General features: G+C 44.7%; 2 protein-coding genes across 5 annotated transcripts in view; one reads left to right on the plus strand and one right to left on the minus strand.

Annotated features, from left to right (window-relative positions):
* The window catches only part of dstyk (dual serine/threonine and tyrosine protein kinase), a 39554-nt gene extending 36226 nt beyond the window's left edge, over nt 1–3328 (plus strand). Inside the window, exons 13-15 of the mRNA XM_090205743.1 lie at nt 2306–2420; nt 2517–2651; nt 2811–3328. Coding sequence (XP_090061869.1) covers nt 2306–2420; nt 2517–2651; nt 2811–2998 — 438 coding nt within the window. The 3' untranslated portion in view covers nt 2999–3328. The remainder of the gene's footprint in view (nt 1–2305; nt 2421–2516; nt 2652–2810) is intronic.
* A 744-nt stretch (nt 3329–4072) lies between these two features.
* celsr2 (cadherin, EGF LAG seven-pass G-type receptor 2) overlaps nt 4073–16524 on the minus strand; it is a 79437-nt gene continuing 66985 nt past the window's right edge. The window contains exons 15-34 of one of the 4 annotated variants that reach the window (XM_021569344.3): nt 16257–16440; nt 15873–15974; nt 15646–15740; nt 14050–14259; nt 13447–13630; nt 12778–13102; nt 12006–12173; nt 11683–11806; nt 11297–11497; nt 10817–10991; nt 9240–9352; nt 8747–8829; nt 8342–8468; nt 8125–8235; nt 7795–7925; nt 7465–7553; nt 7131–7292; nt 6493–6732; nt 6141–6363; nt 4073–5185 (exon numbers count right to left, since the gene is read on the minus strand). In XM_021569344.3, the coding sequence (XP_021425019.3) occupies nt 5179–5185; nt 6141–6363; nt 6493–6732; nt 7131–7292; nt 7465–7553; nt 7795–7925; nt 8125–8235; nt 8342–8468; nt 8747–8829; nt 9240–9352; nt 10817–10991; nt 11297–11497; nt 11683–11806; nt 12006–12173; nt 12778–13102; nt 13447–13630; nt 14050–14259; nt 15646–15740; nt 15873–15974; nt 16257–16440 (3054 nt within the window). In that variant the 3' untranslated portion in view covers nt 4073–5178. Of the gene's footprint in view, nt 5241–6140; nt 6364–6492; nt 6733–7130; nt 7293–7464; nt 7554–7794; nt 7926–8124; nt 8236–8341; nt 8469–8746; nt 8830–9239; nt 9353–10816; nt 10992–11296; nt 11498–11682; nt 11807–12005; nt 12174–12777; nt 13103–13446; nt 13631–14049; nt 14260–15645; nt 15741–15872; nt 15975–16256; nt 16441–16524 lie in introns of all 4 variants that reach the window. The other 3 variants (XM_021569343.3, XM_021569342.3, XM_090205742.1) reach the window with 3 other exon arrangements.

Raw genomic sequence — 16524 nt, forward strand, 5'->3', positions numbered from 1 at the left:
AGTGTTGTTTACCACATTGTAAAATCATATCACTTCAATTGTTTCCATTGATTTAATTTTAGACGTAGTTCTAATGTTGAACTGAGTTCAACTGTGGTCATGGCTGACTGGCCACAGTAGAAACTCTCTCCAGCACCACACACCAATGAATTCCTCATTATTTCAGCATTCATATTCCGGCTGTGCTGCTTGCTTATGTAAGAATAGCCCCTCCCTGCTTACACAGTATGATGTTTGGCGGTGGAACGAAAGGGCTGGGTTTTAATGAATAAACAAGTTGTAGGTGTGTTGAGGCTTGTCCCCTCAGAACATGCTCCATGGCTAAATATGTGGTTGCTTCATATTGTGTATTTACGGTCTTTTATGTATTGCGTTCTCAACAATGTCCATTACAATGTCCATTATAGCCTGGTTAGTTAAATATGGTGAACATTTTTGTAGTCCACATGTTCTAATTGCATTGCTTCAATATGGAAATGCATTGTTAAACAGGCTATAGCATTCACACTGATCTAGGGGCTAGGCATACTGTAAATGGCTAGAGCATTCACACTGATCTAGGGGCTAGGCATACTGTAAATGGCTAGAGCATTCACACTGATCTAGGGGCTAGGCATACTGTAAATGGCTAGATACAATACAGTTTTACATTTGAGTAATTTAGCAGAAATCTTATCCAGAGCGATGTAGTTAGTGCATTTATCTTAAGATTGCTAGGTGGGACAACCACTAATCAGTCTTATTGGTAAGTACATTTTCCCTCAAGGCAGTGATCAGCGCACATCCAAACAAAGGGGGAATGTGCAAATGTAATGTTTTATAAACATAATGGAACCATCTTCCAGATCATATTTTCACTTCTCCAGAAATAGCAGACAAAATGTAATTGCATTTGAGCCATGTTCTTTCTAATAAGTTTGATCTTGTTTTTTGTTTAATTCGATTATAAAACGGTCTGCTTTTTAAACCAACTATTTCTAAATTGGATCGGGTCAGAAGCATGATATCATGAATCGCTTATTTTCCATTGCAGTGTGGTGCAACATGGTCTCGCATTATTCTGTACGTAAATCCGGGACACTATATTTAGTATGTTATGTTACGTTTCCTATGGTACCTATTAATTTGTGGATGTCCAACCATTTTGTATGATGTGTAACCAATTACAATTTGTATTATGTTACAAATTTGCTAGCTAGCTAACGTTAGCTAAGCTAGTGGTTAGGGTTAATTTTAGAAGTTTGGCTAAAGGGTTAGCTAAAATGTTGTCTTTGCAAAGTAGCTAAAAAGTAGTTGGAAAGTTGCTAATTAGTTTAAATGCTAAAGTTATTTAACCTTTGGGTTGCTAGACATTTGTGTTATGTAACATATCGTACTAATTTGACTGTCCCGGATTTACTATGTTACATGTAGTCTGTGTGCACACGTAGGCCTTACATGTCTTTACACACAACATTCGCACGTCTATACAAAATACTCGGCGCCTGTCAATTATATCGTTACCTATGTGTGAGGCAGATTATAAAACCAATCTGCTGTTGATATAGCATTCTAGGAGGTTTGGAGCACAGTTCTTTGGTAATTGAACGAGGCGTGCTCTTTGAAAATGGGGATGGATAAAATGCTCGAACAAGCTAAATGAATTATTTGTGTTAATAGTGAAAAAGCATGAGGGCAAAAACCTAACATATTTCAAAGCACTCTGACCATTTAAACCCCTTTTCTTTAGAGGCTACTTGGCTAATGGCCTGGTTAAAGAAGCACCTATGCGTTGCTGCTAAACAAGCCTTGATTAAGGGGTTTGCTAAACAAGCCTTGATTAAGGCTAAGCTTGGTTTTTAATCCAATTAAACGGAATGGGGGAAGAGGAAACAATCGTTTGTTTCTAAATACGAGATTCACCGGCACAAAATGCGTATCTCTTTTGCGCTTCCGTTCTCTAAATCAATTTTATTACTGTTAAGACCAGCAAAAAGCAGGTCTTAACTTCCCATTAGCGCTGAATGAAATTGTCATGTTTTGAATGTGTTAAGGACACACCTCATATGTCCACCACTCCCACCTCAGTGCAAGTGAGCTGATGTTAGATAGGTAAAATGCCAGTGCACCAGTTTTTACATGATGAAATTGCAAACTAATGTGCCGTTAGACACTTGTGCCTCCTTAGCGCCAGCCGCAAATCGAGTTCTGTATGTGCAAGACCTCGTGTATCCGTTGAGAAACCAATATTTATGATCCTGACATGTCACGTCTTGTACACATCTTGCCAAGTGTTCCTAATGTGTTCCGCTCCTCTGGCCCTCAGTTGGACAAGCAGAACCGGGCCAAGATCACAGACCTGGGCTTCTGTAAGCCAGAGGCCATGATGTCTGGCAGCATCGTAGGAACCCCCATCCACATGGCCCCAGAGCTCTTTACAGGTCAAATATCCTGTTACTCAGTCATAGTATTGCATCATAGACCACCTCTCATTCTAGGCTCTTTGATTTAACCACAAGTCTGACCTCTTTCTTCAGGAAAGTATGATAATTCTGTGGACGTCTATGCCTTTGGAATCCTGTTCTGGTATCTCTGCACTGGCTCTGTCAAACTCCCAGAGTCCTTTGAGAAATGCTCCAGCAAGGACCAGTTGTGGAATAACGTTAAAAAAGGTAATGTAGACCCATATCTAAAATACTAATTCAACTGGATATGATCAAGATTTCAGTTTGCTGTAACACTTGTATTTTATCCAGGACTTAGTGTGTAGTTTCTGTTGACTGAATTGGGCTAGAGAGCTGCCAGGGCCTCAATTGTGCCCATGTTTTCAGGCGCGAGGCCCGAGCGTTTGGCCAGCTTTGATGAGGAATGCTGGCAGCTGATGGAGGCCTGCTGGAATGGAGACCCTTCCCAGAGGCCCCTGCTCGGCATCGTAGAGCCCAGCCTGCAAAGCATCATGATACGGCTTTGTAAATGTGGCTCGCATCAGAAAAGCAGCAGCCTGGAGGACTCAAACTGACACAAGCGGACCAGACTGTTGCAAAGGATTATGGTCAAAAGAAAAGTAATTTGTTGTATTTATGGAAAAAAAAAGATATGACCAAGACAGTTTCCTCTTCCTTTTAAAGGAGTTAGATATACACTATTTAAGATGAACTGAAACTGGACAAACATGTTTATGTCGTGTGTATTTGTATAGTACAAACTGTCTAGTGTACACTGCTTTCCTCCATGCTAATTGTTACTAGATATGAAATGTTAAAAAAATATATATAATTTTAGATTGTATTAATTGAATTCCTGCATCTATGCAATTCCAACTTTTTTTTAATAAATGATTTTGACAAAATAATCAATTTTTGCTTCACTCTTTACATAGGGTTCTGTTGTATTTATAAAGATGCTGACATGGAATTGTTTTGCTATTTGACTCAAAGTATAAAAAAAAATATCCCATGGGTGAAGACCGGGTACAATGCACAGAAGCCCGCCTTAGTGTAGTCTCAATTTATGCTCTAGTCCCGGGGGGGGCAGGCAACTTTTATACCTAAACTGTAATTGGAACAATGTGTCCCTCTCGCATTAGGTGGGAGCTGCAAGCCCATTGAGGAAATACTCAGTGCAAGTTAACATTGTGTTTTGGTTGCAGTTCAGCATTCTACTACAGTTCGATACAAATTCTTGGGCTACATGTGACATCCATGGAATGCTCTTATTAGCCTATTTCCCCGGAAAGAAAAACAATACCACATCGAATGTGTGAATTCACAGAAAACTACAAGCCACATCAGTAACCTACTACAGGTCTTGGTTTTAAGCAGTTGATTGCTTTGTGCTCCAATTATGACGAACTGTTTGTACAATCCAGATAATGGGAAAAAAGTTGCTACTCCCTATCTAGTGCTTCAGTTAAGTAAACAAACTGATTCACTAGGAACCTGAATGGTTGCACTCATTTGTAGGCTTGATTCAAATGTTAACCTTTATCATAGTGTTTTCAACAATTGGCAATGTATCATGAATGCTTTCAGATGTAATTAGGGAGCACCAGTGCTGATAAAAAAATAACAGGTTCTCTTTCATACACATCAAATTGCCTGAACTGCTTTTTATAAGTGGGAATGTAGAGGTGTACAGTTTATGCAACATGATTCAATTGAAGATGAAGTATTAGTGTTTCTTTTTACAGAACTCTTCACAGTAAAATTGGAATACATGTCAGTATTACAGCACGTATTTTACAAAAACAATGGAACGATCTAATCTATAAAATACAAAGTCGCTGATTCAAATGAAAGCATATCCCCTTGGACAAAAACGTGAGCATTCTGAGTTTATACAAAAATTCACGATATCAAAAGTTCTTGACACGCAGGCTCTTTTCCTCCAATGATAATGCAATAAAATGAAGGCGAAATGGTGGAGAAAGGCAGACATTCTCACTTCTAGTGTCTGTTGCCTTTAAACATCCTTCAGTAGTGAGAGAAACTTTACAGAGTGCTTCCATTACGGGGCGTGACCCCATGGCCTCCAGCCACACTTCAACAGGAGTCCTTTCCTCCAGTGTAGTGGTTTGGGTGGCGCTGTTCATCCCTCTGCAGAGACCTGTTGTACTGACTCTTCCTGTCCACCAGCTCAGGCTGGCAGCTTCCTGAGACCGGAGTGGAGAAATGAGTTCTCTACAGCAAAACTCAAACGGACCTCAGTATAATAACTAAATCCTTGAACAAAACAACTGTACAGGTGAGATTACAAACTAGTTAAGCTTCTTGAGGAAATTCCCTGAACTTTTAAAATCTTACAGCTAAATGACCCAGCCAAAGGAGGACTTCATTGTTCTTAATCTCCGGAGTTTGAAACATAAACCACAATAAACAAAAAAACTGAATTGGCTCCAGTAACTACCAGTACACCTGGCCGGGTAGTGTAAATTATTTTAAAAAGTGCATCACTTCAAGTATGTAAACAATGATTTACAAAGAGAGACTCATTCCATCAGTGTGCCTGGGCCCTTGCAGAGACTCCTGAGGTTTTGGCACTCTCACACACATTCATGCGCGCGTGCACTCAGAAAAAATTGGGGTTGGAGAGAGGGTACTCCATGGATCTCCAGGTGAGGAAAGTCCAACGCTCTCTGTTTTTCAGACATCAGCTCCTGTTACTCAGAGAAAAGTAAGCATGGCGATGAGGGCCGAGGCTCTATGACCTGCAAAGACACACCCCTCCGTCAGCCGGCTCATATGGAGGGGTTGCGGTGGCTGCTGGGAAAATGGAGGGTGGGTGGATGGGGAACAAACGTTACACAACACGGGGAAAACAGAAGGAACAGAAAACAATGAATGAGAATGATTCACGTACGTACACACAGTGTGAGAGGTGATAACCAAATTATATGGGATTATTATTTTGGTTATAAGGGATGAAGGATCGATCGATAAGAAGACAATGATCCTGATTTCAAATGAGGATCAAGTGCTTCAGTGAATAAAATTAAAGAATAGGAATCTATGTTTTTTGGAGGGAGAGAGAGAGAGGACAGATATTGATGGTTAGTAAACTACAATACTCTGCACTGTAGACACTGGTCATATAATGATTTTGCTTCTATTAAAGACACTTGTATTTAGCAATTTATATAATGGTTCCAAACAGTGTGTATTAACTCATAAAAAGTAGCTTTTACCAAGTCCCTCTGTTTATGGAACTAACAGTTTTTTGTTCACAACATGATAAAATCACCTGATCATGGGAGTTACTTGACATCTGAGCTCATTGATGAGAATGTGACCAGTACTCTATATATTTGACTTTTAACAAGCTAGCATGCTAAAATCAACACTACATAGGCAAAGAAGAACAGGGGACAGACTACACACAATGGTGACGGGGGCACGACACATTCAGTGGGACATCAATTCTTTCACATCAAATTGGTAGACTGGTGTGCAGAAAATATGACATGCAGTATACAACACAAAGCAACAAGTACTAACAAATATCTTAACTTCTATCTAAAAGCTGTTGCTTTGGATTCTATGACATTGTGATGAACTGTATGTGTTGCTGTGTTTGTGATCTGCACTGGGTTGTGTTCAGACAGAGCGGTGTATTCTGTTTGGACGTGAGTCATGTTTGGTGCTCGGTGTTGTGATGACACTCACTCTGACCCTGATGAGTCACCGTCCACTGTCCCCGCCTTGATGCTCATGGCAACACCATTCAGCTGATCTTGTAAGCTGGGCTTGGCCCCGCCCCCTCGGCTCTCACCGGAGGAGGAGCCCTGGGAGGAGGCGTGGCCAAGAGCGTTCTCGGACAGCTCGTTATGGATGCGGTTGATACCATTTCTCTCCGCAATGGGGGAGAGCTGCTTCTTCTTCAGGATTCCTGCATTTGAAAAGACACATCCTATCCTAAACATTTCTGAAGTTCTGGAAATCCCACCTCTACAAAGATATAGAGTGGAATAACATGTGGAATGTTGCAGCAGGGTTGACGTTAGGGTTTGTTGCTGACCTTTCTGTGGGTGTGCGCTAAGGTTGGGCAGACTGGGCAGCAGCATCACATGGTCCTTCCCATAGCCCTCTGCCTTGTCCCCTGGCCTGTCGTCTGGCATGCCTCGGTGGTCCCGTGTCTGGCCCAGTTCAGGGTTGCCCAGAGACTCTACTTTTAGCCTTCCTGCTCCCCCCAGGCCTTCACTGTTGCTAGCTGTCGTCACAAACTCCCCTGGCCAGTACAGCTTACTCAGGTTGTTATCTGACGAACACCCAGACAACTTTAAGACTACATCTTAAATGCTTGATGCATTACATCGTGGTGTAAGCTGTTGTCTTACAAGACCAGAATCGGGTAATTCAGGTGTTATTTATGCATGTTTAAGTAAGATTCATGTTCTGCTCAGAAGTGGATTCATTTAAACCCAGCCAATTGTGTACAGTGTAGGTGTATTCTATTGAAGAGTTGTCTGGTATGTGTGTGATGTTTGGGTGTGGTATACTGTTAAAGCAGAAGTGTGTGAGCGGTATTATCAAGAGTGTTACTGCATGGGGCTGTGTTCACATACTACCTGCGTGTGGTCTACTGAGAGTGAGGTATTATAGGTGTGAGGTCGTATAGAGTTGGGGACTCGGTGTATTATAGATGTGAGGTCATACCCTGAGGGTGTGGTCTCTTAGACACATTGGATGCCATGCTTTCCCAGCATTCATCTGGTGGGTAGGGCCCCTCCTCCTCGCTGTCAGAGGAGTGTGTGGAGGCGTACGATCCGCTCTGGTCATCCTCCAGAGACAGGTCACTGTCCGAGTCCGAGTCGTGATCTGTTGTTGCACACACACAAGTTAAGATGATGACAAATGAGTGTTGTAGAGATATACATACATTGACCATATGAAATGAATACTCTGTATGCCTCTCTGTGTTTGAGCTATGCACCAAAGCTGCTAAAAGGCAGTCACAGTGATCCTAATGACATTCAAATGGGAGACCTACCATTTAAATGCTCTTTAGTTTCATGGAAGAGTGAGCCGTGCTCGTTCAGAGCGATGTGTACCTGGCTATTATTCAGGCCACCATCATCCCTGAAAAACACAACAGGACTTGTAGCAGGACAAACAAAGCCCTGGTCTCCTCAATGTAAGTTAGTATGTGGCTTTGAAAGGGGTGTTCTATCTGTATTACAGTACATAACAATGACCATCATAAAACCCACACATTTTCAATTAACCTGGAAAGAAAACTTTTTCTAGTACAAAATGATGCAGGAGGACCTAAACAGCATGTGTCAATGGGGCCTGTTGTTTCCCTCTGTGCTTACCGTACCTGAGGACAAAGGGGACATAGCTCTGCTGGCTCTTGCCGCTCTGCAGGGTGTCGTTCAGAGAGACACTGGAGTCTCCAAACGGCAGGTGGTACAGTCTGCCATCCATGTAGCTGGTGTTACAGTTATACGACTGGAGGAGGAGGAGAGGAAGAAAAGAGGAGAGGTATAAGTTAGTAGGTAGTATTCTGTTTTATTTGTTTGGTGCTTTAGTTAATGTCCTTAGTAATATAAGTCCAAGCATAAAGATGATGATGGGGGCCTACAGCTGTGCATGTCTGTACTAGGCCTTGGATGACTGATGACGTCCCTATACAGTACGAGAGATTTACCGAGGGCTTGGACTTGATCATGTGATCCGGGCGTTTGCGGCTGCAGCAGTAGCGCATGGCGTTCCTCGCCTCCTTGTTGAACACAATGCGGAAGAAGAAGATGAAGGGACCCTGGAATAGACAGACCAAATATTGTCAATGGAGCAAGGATACTGACAGTCAAACTAGTGACTAAGTCTTTAAATTGTGGTTTAAGTTAAACAAAAACAGTGTTTACTTGAAGGCAGTTGAATCCAGCAAACAAGTAGTGGAAGATGATCATGTCACTGTTGACTGAGAGTATAGCTAACAGACATGTGACAGTGACCAGGAGGAGAACCCCACATGACGTCCTCAGCCCAGAGCTAGACACAAACAGACAGAAAGACACATGTAAGATGAGAACATCACAAAGGTTACATTAGGATAAGTGAGTTCAGAGGATATAGCATATGCAATCCATCATGAGCCAACAACCACAGTTTAGTGAATTGGCAGCTTCACTCTCCATTCAATGACACAATGCACTCTCTAAAGTGCTGTAGCCTTGGGGTGCTGTACCCTTGGGGTACAACAGCATGCCTGTGTTAATGACAGAATTTGTGTTGTTTTTAATTCAGGCAGCGGCAGGCAGAACACTCACATAGGGGGCTCTTTCTTTTCAAAGCTGTGGTGTCTCATGGAGCAGGATGCTCTGGAGGCCAGGATATACAGGAAGATGTTCATCTGGAAAACACAAAATACAATTAAACTATGTATTACTGTATAACATAAAGGCATACTATTATACAACTCTAGTATATACAGTACCGGTCAAAAGTTAAGACACCTACTCATTCCAGAGTTATTCTTTATTTTGACAATTTTCTACATTGTAGAATAATAGTGAAGACATCAAAACTATGAAATAACACATATGGAATCATGTAGTAACCAAAAAAAAGTGTTAAACAAATATTTGAGATTCTTCAAACCCTTTGCCTTGATGACAGCTTTGCATTATTCTACAATGTAGAAAATAGTCAAACAAATAAATAAAAACTTTAATGAGTAGGTGTGTCCAAACTTGACTGGTACTGTAAATATCATACAATACACTGTATTAGAGATCTGATGAGGACGTGGATTGTACTCACAGACACCACCATGGCGATGGGCCCTGCCAAGCTCCAGATCAGAGTATCGTACACGGACAGCCAGCAGAAGTCTGGGTTCCCATAACCCTCTGGGTCCAGTCCGACCGCCAGGCCTGGACGACACAACCACCAAACACACCAGTAACTAACAAATAACTACAGTAAGGCTTTCAACCGTTATAATTGGATACATGAGTTGGCATTGTGTCTGTGTGTTTGTGTGTGCATCAGTGTGTGTCAAGTTTGTATTGCTACGTGCACTAGTACAGTGAAATGCCTTTCTTGCTGGCTCTTTACCAATAATGCAGAACCAATATAAAAAAATATCAAAAGTCAAGTTGATGAAAAACAAGAAATTGAAATAAGAACACGAGAAAGTAAGTAACTTATATACAGGATCAGTTCCAGAGTCAGTGCCAATACCACATTTACAATGTGCAGGGATACTGGAGTGGTAGGGTTAGATATGTATAGGGGTAAGGTGACAGGGATACTGGAGTGGTAGGGTTAGATATGTATAGGGGTAAGGTGACTTGGCATCAGGATATATGATAAACAGAGTAACAGCAGCGGATATGATTGTACGTGTGTGTGTGTGTGTGTGTAGAGTCAGTATGAATGTTTATGCATGTAATGTGTGTGTGAGAAAAGTATGTGTGTGTGTGTTGGAGTGTCAGTGTGTAGAATGTGCATAGAGTGAGTGTGTGATTGTGTATAGAAAAGAAAGTTAAAATAGACGGGTCATTGCAGACAGTTCGTGTAGCTATTTAGCAGTCTTATGGCTCGGGAATAGAAGCTGTCAGACTTCATCCACCGGTACCGCTTGTCGTGCGGAAGCAGAGAGAACAGTTTATTGCTTGGGTGGCTTGAGTCTTTAACAATTTTTCTGATATAGAGGTCCTGGATGGCAGGGAGCTCAGCATCAGTGATGTACTGGGCCGTACGCACTACCCTCTGTAGCGCCATGTGACGGAGGGCGGTGCACTTGCCATACAAAGCAGTGATGCAGCCAGTCAAGATGCTCTTTGTGGTGTAGCTGGTGAACTTTGAGAATTTGAGGGCCCATGCCAAATCTTTTCAACCTCCTGGGAGGGAAGTGGCGTTGTCGTGCCTGTTCGCGTGTGTGGACCATTTTAAGTTCTTAATGATTTGTACACCCAGAAACTTGAAGCTCTCGACCCGCTCTGCTGCAGCCCCGTCGATGGGGACGTGCTCGCCCCCGTTTCCTGTAGTCCACAATCAGCTCCTTGGTCTCACTGACGTTGAAGGAGAGGTTGTTGTCCTGGCACCACACTGTCGTCACTGACCTCCTCCCTGTAGGCTGTCTAATCGTCGCCGGTAATCAGGCCTACCCACCGTCATGTCGTCAGAAAACTTAATGGTATTGGAGTCGTGCGTGGCCACGCAGTCGTGGGTGAACCGGGAGTACAGGAGGGGACTAAGTACGCAACCCTGTGTGGCCCCCCATGTTGAGGGTCATCGTAGCGGAGGTGATGTTGCCTACCCTTACCACCTGGGGTCGGTCCATCATTGTGTGTGTGTGTGTGTGTGTGTAAGGATGTGTGTATTGTTCAGACCTGTGATGAAGGCAGGCACGCCCCAGCCGATCATGTAGTAGAATCGCATGGGTCCGTAGTTGATGTCTCGTATTTCGCTCAGCATGCGGTAGACGTGCAGGCCCTCCAGGAAGAGCCAGGAGAAGGTGCACAGGTAGAAAAAATGCAGCAGGATGGCGATGATTGTGCACACAAACTACAGTCACGGGGGAGAGAGAGAGAGAGAGCAAGGGGGAGAGAGAGAGAGAGCGAGGGGGGGAGAGAGAGAGCGAGGGGGAGAAGGAAGGGAACTTATTATACTCTATATTACAGGGCTCAAAGTGGGCAGAATGCTTTGATGATTTTTCCTTTGTTTTTAATCAGATCCATATCAGACAGCTATTCCAAACAGAGGAGAGGGAAGGTAGGATATTGAAAGTGGTGTACTGAACCCGAGATCGACAGGAGGTCAAATTCAGTATTAAAAGGTAGACAGAAAATAACTTTGTTCCAGTAGTTTACCGGGTTGTCTGCCAGGTTAATGCCCAGGATGAAGATGAGTTCGGAGATGAAGAGGGCGGTGGCACCGTTGTTGATGATGCTGGTCTTGTTGCAGTGCATGGCCCGCAGGCAGAGGAGGAAGAGCGTGGTGAGGAAGAGGAAGCCCAGGGTCACGCTCACCGTGCTCCACGTCACCAGCTTCACTGGAAGGATCTCACCGTTCTGAGAAAGAAGAGAGGAAGAGGAGGGTGGAGGAAAAGTTTAGTTTAAGAAGAGCTTTGTTTGGTCGTTATAGTGAACGACCCCTATAGGGTGTGGTCTGAGGTCTGAGGTGTATTGAAGTCGAGACTCATACAGCATATGGTGTAGTTCTGTCTAGTGTTGTGTAGTGGTGTGGCCTTGCTCACCTCTCTCCTGGAGATGTCCATGAGAACAGCGAAGCTGGTCATGTGGTAACACTGGCAGCTGATGTGAGTGTTGTTCCTGAACACCACCTCACAGCCTTTGGCTGACCAGCCTCCGTTCCCCGCTCTGACAAACAAAAACAACAGTCAAACAATGCGATGACAGATTATTGGGTTTCAACCTAATCCTTTATATAACTTTTTAAGTCTTTGTTTCTACAGCTCAAAGTTGAAATAGCTTGTGTGTGTGTGTGTGTGTGTGTGTGTGTGTGTGTGTGTGTGTGTGTGTGTGTGTGTGTGTGTGTGTGTGTGTGTGTAAAACTCACAGTATGGAGTGGTTCCAGAAGACACAGATGGGTTTGGAGCGCTCCTCAGTGGTGACCATGCGGAACTGCACAGTGATGGGTTTGTCCAGCATGTGCTGCAGCAGCTCCTCGTTGTCATGGACCGTGATGCTGACCACCGGGGAGTTGATGACTGGACGCTTAGGCACTCTGGTGGACATCACACAAAACCACTAATTAATTCTTCAACAGGAACCTTGTTGCTGCTCTTCCTCCTCCTCATTAATAATGTTCTCCAATTCTAAATTGGCCCCTAACCCCTACACCAGGGCTGGACCCAAAAGGGGTAATTACGTATCGCGAGTACCGACTACTGTATTCTTTATGAACTCGGTCAGGCTTCGACCACTGGGATCATATAAACACACAAGACACGGAAAAATGTGTCTAATTGCAAGAAATTGGCTTAAAAACTGCAACATTTTCTCTCCGCTAACATGAGGGCTGTGAACAGTTTGGGGTTGGCATGGATTGCGAGGTGGGGGTTTGTTACTACGACAATAAAATATCAGTCTGGTCCTTTGTCACGTAGGCAATTTGTGTGACCAGACCTTATCAAATAGTACCTGCGTACCCCTGCCTTAGACCTTTGTGTAGATCTGAAAGGATCCGCAATATGGCAGAAATACCACCAGGGAAATGTAGCCCCATGAACATATTACTAGTATGTATCCAATAAAATCTATGTGAAGTATCTAGAGGTAGGAGGCAAGGGGTCAATATGGAATCAGGTCCCTGTCTCCCTCTGTCTCACCTCAGACTCCTCTTATCAGGGTCGTAGCTCGCAGGCAGCAACGAGGCCAGGCTGTGGAAGATGATCACGCTAGCGATGGCCTCCTGCTCAGGGTCGTCAGGACCTCGATGTCGCCTCTTCCTGCTGGACGTGTGGTTTCTCACAGAGGATTCTGGGAAGGTGTCCAGGTGGCGGTGGCCCTTGGTCTCCATGGGCGGCTTGAACACTGAGTCGGGGAGGGTGACGGCAGTCTCCTGGTCCTGAGGCCTCAGCCCTCTCAGAGACTGGTAGCGAGGGAGCTTGGCTCCGGCAAAGTTCATCTTCTGGAGGCGATCTATTGAGATGACTGTGGAGAACACCCAACACAGATAGGGTAGGTTAGACAGCAGACAAACCACTAGAAAGAGGTAGATGGCTAGATGGTTCAGTTTGTGAATCCTACAACTTATGGAATAATATTCAACAAATATTCCAACTGATAAAAAGTCTACATCAAGGCTCTCCAACCCTGTTCCTGGAGAGCTACCCTCCTGTAAGTTTTCGCTCCAAACCCAGCTGTAACTAACCTGATTCAGCTTATCAACCAGCTCTCCAGGAACAGTGTTGGAGAGCCCTGGTCTACATAAAATGGTGTCTTTCTGTCCGACATAACGTCTATACCTAGTGTAAAGCAAAGTAGACCACACTCACCTATGTGTGGTGTGACAATGGTGAAGGGGCTGAGGTAAGTCTTCCTCATGTTTTGTGCCAGGGTGTTGGCGTACTCTTCATACTGGTGCAGTAGGGTCGCCGTGCCCCCCTCCGTCTGCTGGATCAGCTCCCAGTGTGGCCGTGTGCCTGGGGACAGGATGGCACTGCCCACCTGCACCAGGTTCTGATGTGGGGAGGAGGGCAGGGGGTCAGAGAGAGACTGGCATAGGGTGGTGGAGGCAAATGTGTTGTGTTCAGTTACCTAAAGAGTTTATCCGAGATGCATGTTGCATTGTGTCATGTGCAGAGGAGGCTGGTGGGAGGAGCTATATGAGGACAGGCTCATTGTAATGGCTGGAATGGAATTAATGGAATGGATTCAAACATTTGGTTTCCATATGTTGGATGTGGTTGATAGCATTCCATTTTTCCATTCCAGCAATTACAATGAGCATGTCCTCTTATAGCTCCTCCCACCAGCCTCCTCTGGTCATGTGGTGTTATGCTGTATTAACTGTGTTGCGCTGCCTTATGCTGCACTGCATGGTGGTGTGTTACACTCTGCAATATTGTGTTGTGTAGTGTTGTGTGTTGTCGTGTTACCTCAGTGAAGTGGACGTCCTGGGTGGCGGTCAGGCTGAAGCCCTGCTGGTGGCTCTCGTACCGCAGTAGGCTCTGGGTGAGGCGGTAGGCCACCTTCACATCACTGCCGTAGTACTCCACCGTGTGCAGCGTGGCGTTGGCCAACATGGCTGCCATCTGCTGGACCCGCCCAGAGTCCAGGAGAGACACGTTATGGGAAAGCTTTTCCGACTGGACCAGGGAGAGAGAGAACAGTCTTACAGCAGGGAGAGAGAGAACAGTCTTACAGCAGGGAGAGAGAGAACAGTCTTACAGCAGGGAGAGAGAGAACAGTCTTACAGCAGGGAGAGAGAGAACAGTCTTACAGCAGGGAGAGAGAGAGTCTTACAGCAGGGAGAGAGAGAACAGTCTTACAGCATGGAGAGAGAGAACAGTCTTACAGCAGGGAGAGAGAGAACAGTCTTACAGCAGGGAGAGAGAGAACAGTCTTACAGCAGGGAGAGAGAGAACAGTCTTACAGCAGGGAGAGAGAGAACAGTCTTACAGCAGGGAGAGAGAGAACAGTCTTACAGCAGGGAGAGAGAGAACAGTCTTACAGCAGGGAGAGAGAGAACAGTCTTACAGCAGGGAGAGAGAGAACAGTCTTACAGCAGGGAGAGAGAGAACAGTCTTACAGCAGGGAGAGAGAGAACAGTCTTACAGCAGGGAGAGAGAGAACAGTCTTACAGCAGGGAGAGAGAGAACAGTCTTACAGCAGGGAGAGAGAGAACAGTCTTACAGCAGGGAGAGAGAGAACAGTCTTACAGCACCATTTTATATATTGTATTGTTGTGTATATGCAGGGCTCCCTTGTAAAAGTGACCTTGGTCTCGATGGTAACTAAAATAAATGTAGAACAAAAAGACCTAACTCTGCTATATTACAGCAATAAAATCAGTTCATCATTCAACTTAATAGAATAAGTCATTGAAGTGAATGGATCCATATAAATGTGAGCTTATGAGGGGTAAATGAGTCTAGCTCTAGTGGAGCTGTATCAGGGGTAAATGAGTCTAGCTCTAGTGGAGCTGTATGAGGGGTAAATGAGTCTAGCTCTAGTGGAGCTGTATCAGGGGTAAATGAGTCTAGCTCTAGTGGAGCTGTATCAGGGGTAAATGAGTCTAGCTCTAGTGGAGCTGTATGAGGGGTAAATGAGTCTAGCTCTAGTGGAGCTGTATCAGGGGTAAATGAGTCTAGCTCTAGTGGAGCTGTATGAGGGGTAAATGAGTCTAGCTCTAGTGGAGCTGTATCAGGGGTAAATGAGTCTAGCTCTAGTGGAGCTGTATCAGGGGTAAATGAGTCTAGCTCTAGTGGAGCTGTATCAGGGGTAAATGAGTCTAGCTCTAGTGGCGCTGTATCAGGGGTAAATGAGTCTAGCTCTAGTGGAGCTGTATCAGGGGTAAATGAGTCTAGCTCTAGTGGAGCTGTATCAGGGGTAAATGAGTCTAGCTCTAGTGGAGCTGTATCAGGGGTAAATGAGTCTAGCTCTAGTGGAGCTGTATCAGGGGTAAATGAGTCTAGCTCTAGTGGAGCTGTATGAGGGGTAAATGAGTCTAGCTCTTGTGGAGCTGTACACACCAGGGTCTTGAGTTTGGTGAAGGTGACAGAGGTACAGTTGAAGAGGTTGGGGGGCAGCCATCCCTTGTGTTCGTCACAGTGGCGAATAGCTGTGCCTGAGAGAGAAGGGGGAAATCTTCATAAAAGGAGAGGAACATGCTGGAAAGACCCGAGGCAAGTTTAAGTGCATAGTATAGTATATTCCATTATAGTATGGTAATTAGCTAAACTGCTGAGATTCATCGTACCGATAGATCCCTTGGGACAGGGGACTGCTGCAGGGAGACCAAACTTAGTCCTGGGCCACCAGATCCCTGCCTCTATTGCCTGGGGACAACTGTCATAGATCACTGAGAGAGAAAGACAGGGAGAGAAAGCGAGAGGGAGGAAAAGTGAGAGGGAGGGCGAAAGGGGAGGGAGAACAGGAAAGCTGATCAAATTAATTGTCCAGGTGTAACTGTACACATGACATAGAATTTGCTTGGCACAAAAACACTTTTTAAAAGGCCATGTAATCACATTCATTTACTAAATCAGTGAACTAAATGAATCAGACTGGACTACAGAAACATTTCTGAAGCATGTGACATTTGGTAGTTCTTTACTGTCATGTGACGTATGTTAATGCTGACCTTCGCAGCCGTTGGGCGACACCTCAGCGAAGGGGTTGTCACAGTGGTCACACTGGCGCCCGATGACCCCTGGCTTACACTGGCACTGCCCGCTCTCCCTCTCACACGCCCGTGAGAACGAGCCCACTGGGTAACACTCACATAGCAGACACACCTCGCTGCCCTCTGGACGGTAGTGGTTATCCTGAGAGCAGAGAGAGAGGGATAGAGCGAGAGATAGAGGGGGAGGGAGAAGAAAAGGAAGGGAGGAAGTAAAAAAATAATACCA

Source organism: Oncorhynchus mykiss, chromosome 17 (assembly GCF_057628025.1).
Source record: "Oncorhynchus mykiss isolate SJ-2025 chromosome 17, ASM5762802v1, whole genome shotgun sequence".
NCBI classification, from domain to species: Eukaryota; Metazoa; Chordata; class Actinopteri; order Salmoniformes; family Salmonidae; genus Oncorhynchus; species Oncorhynchus mykiss.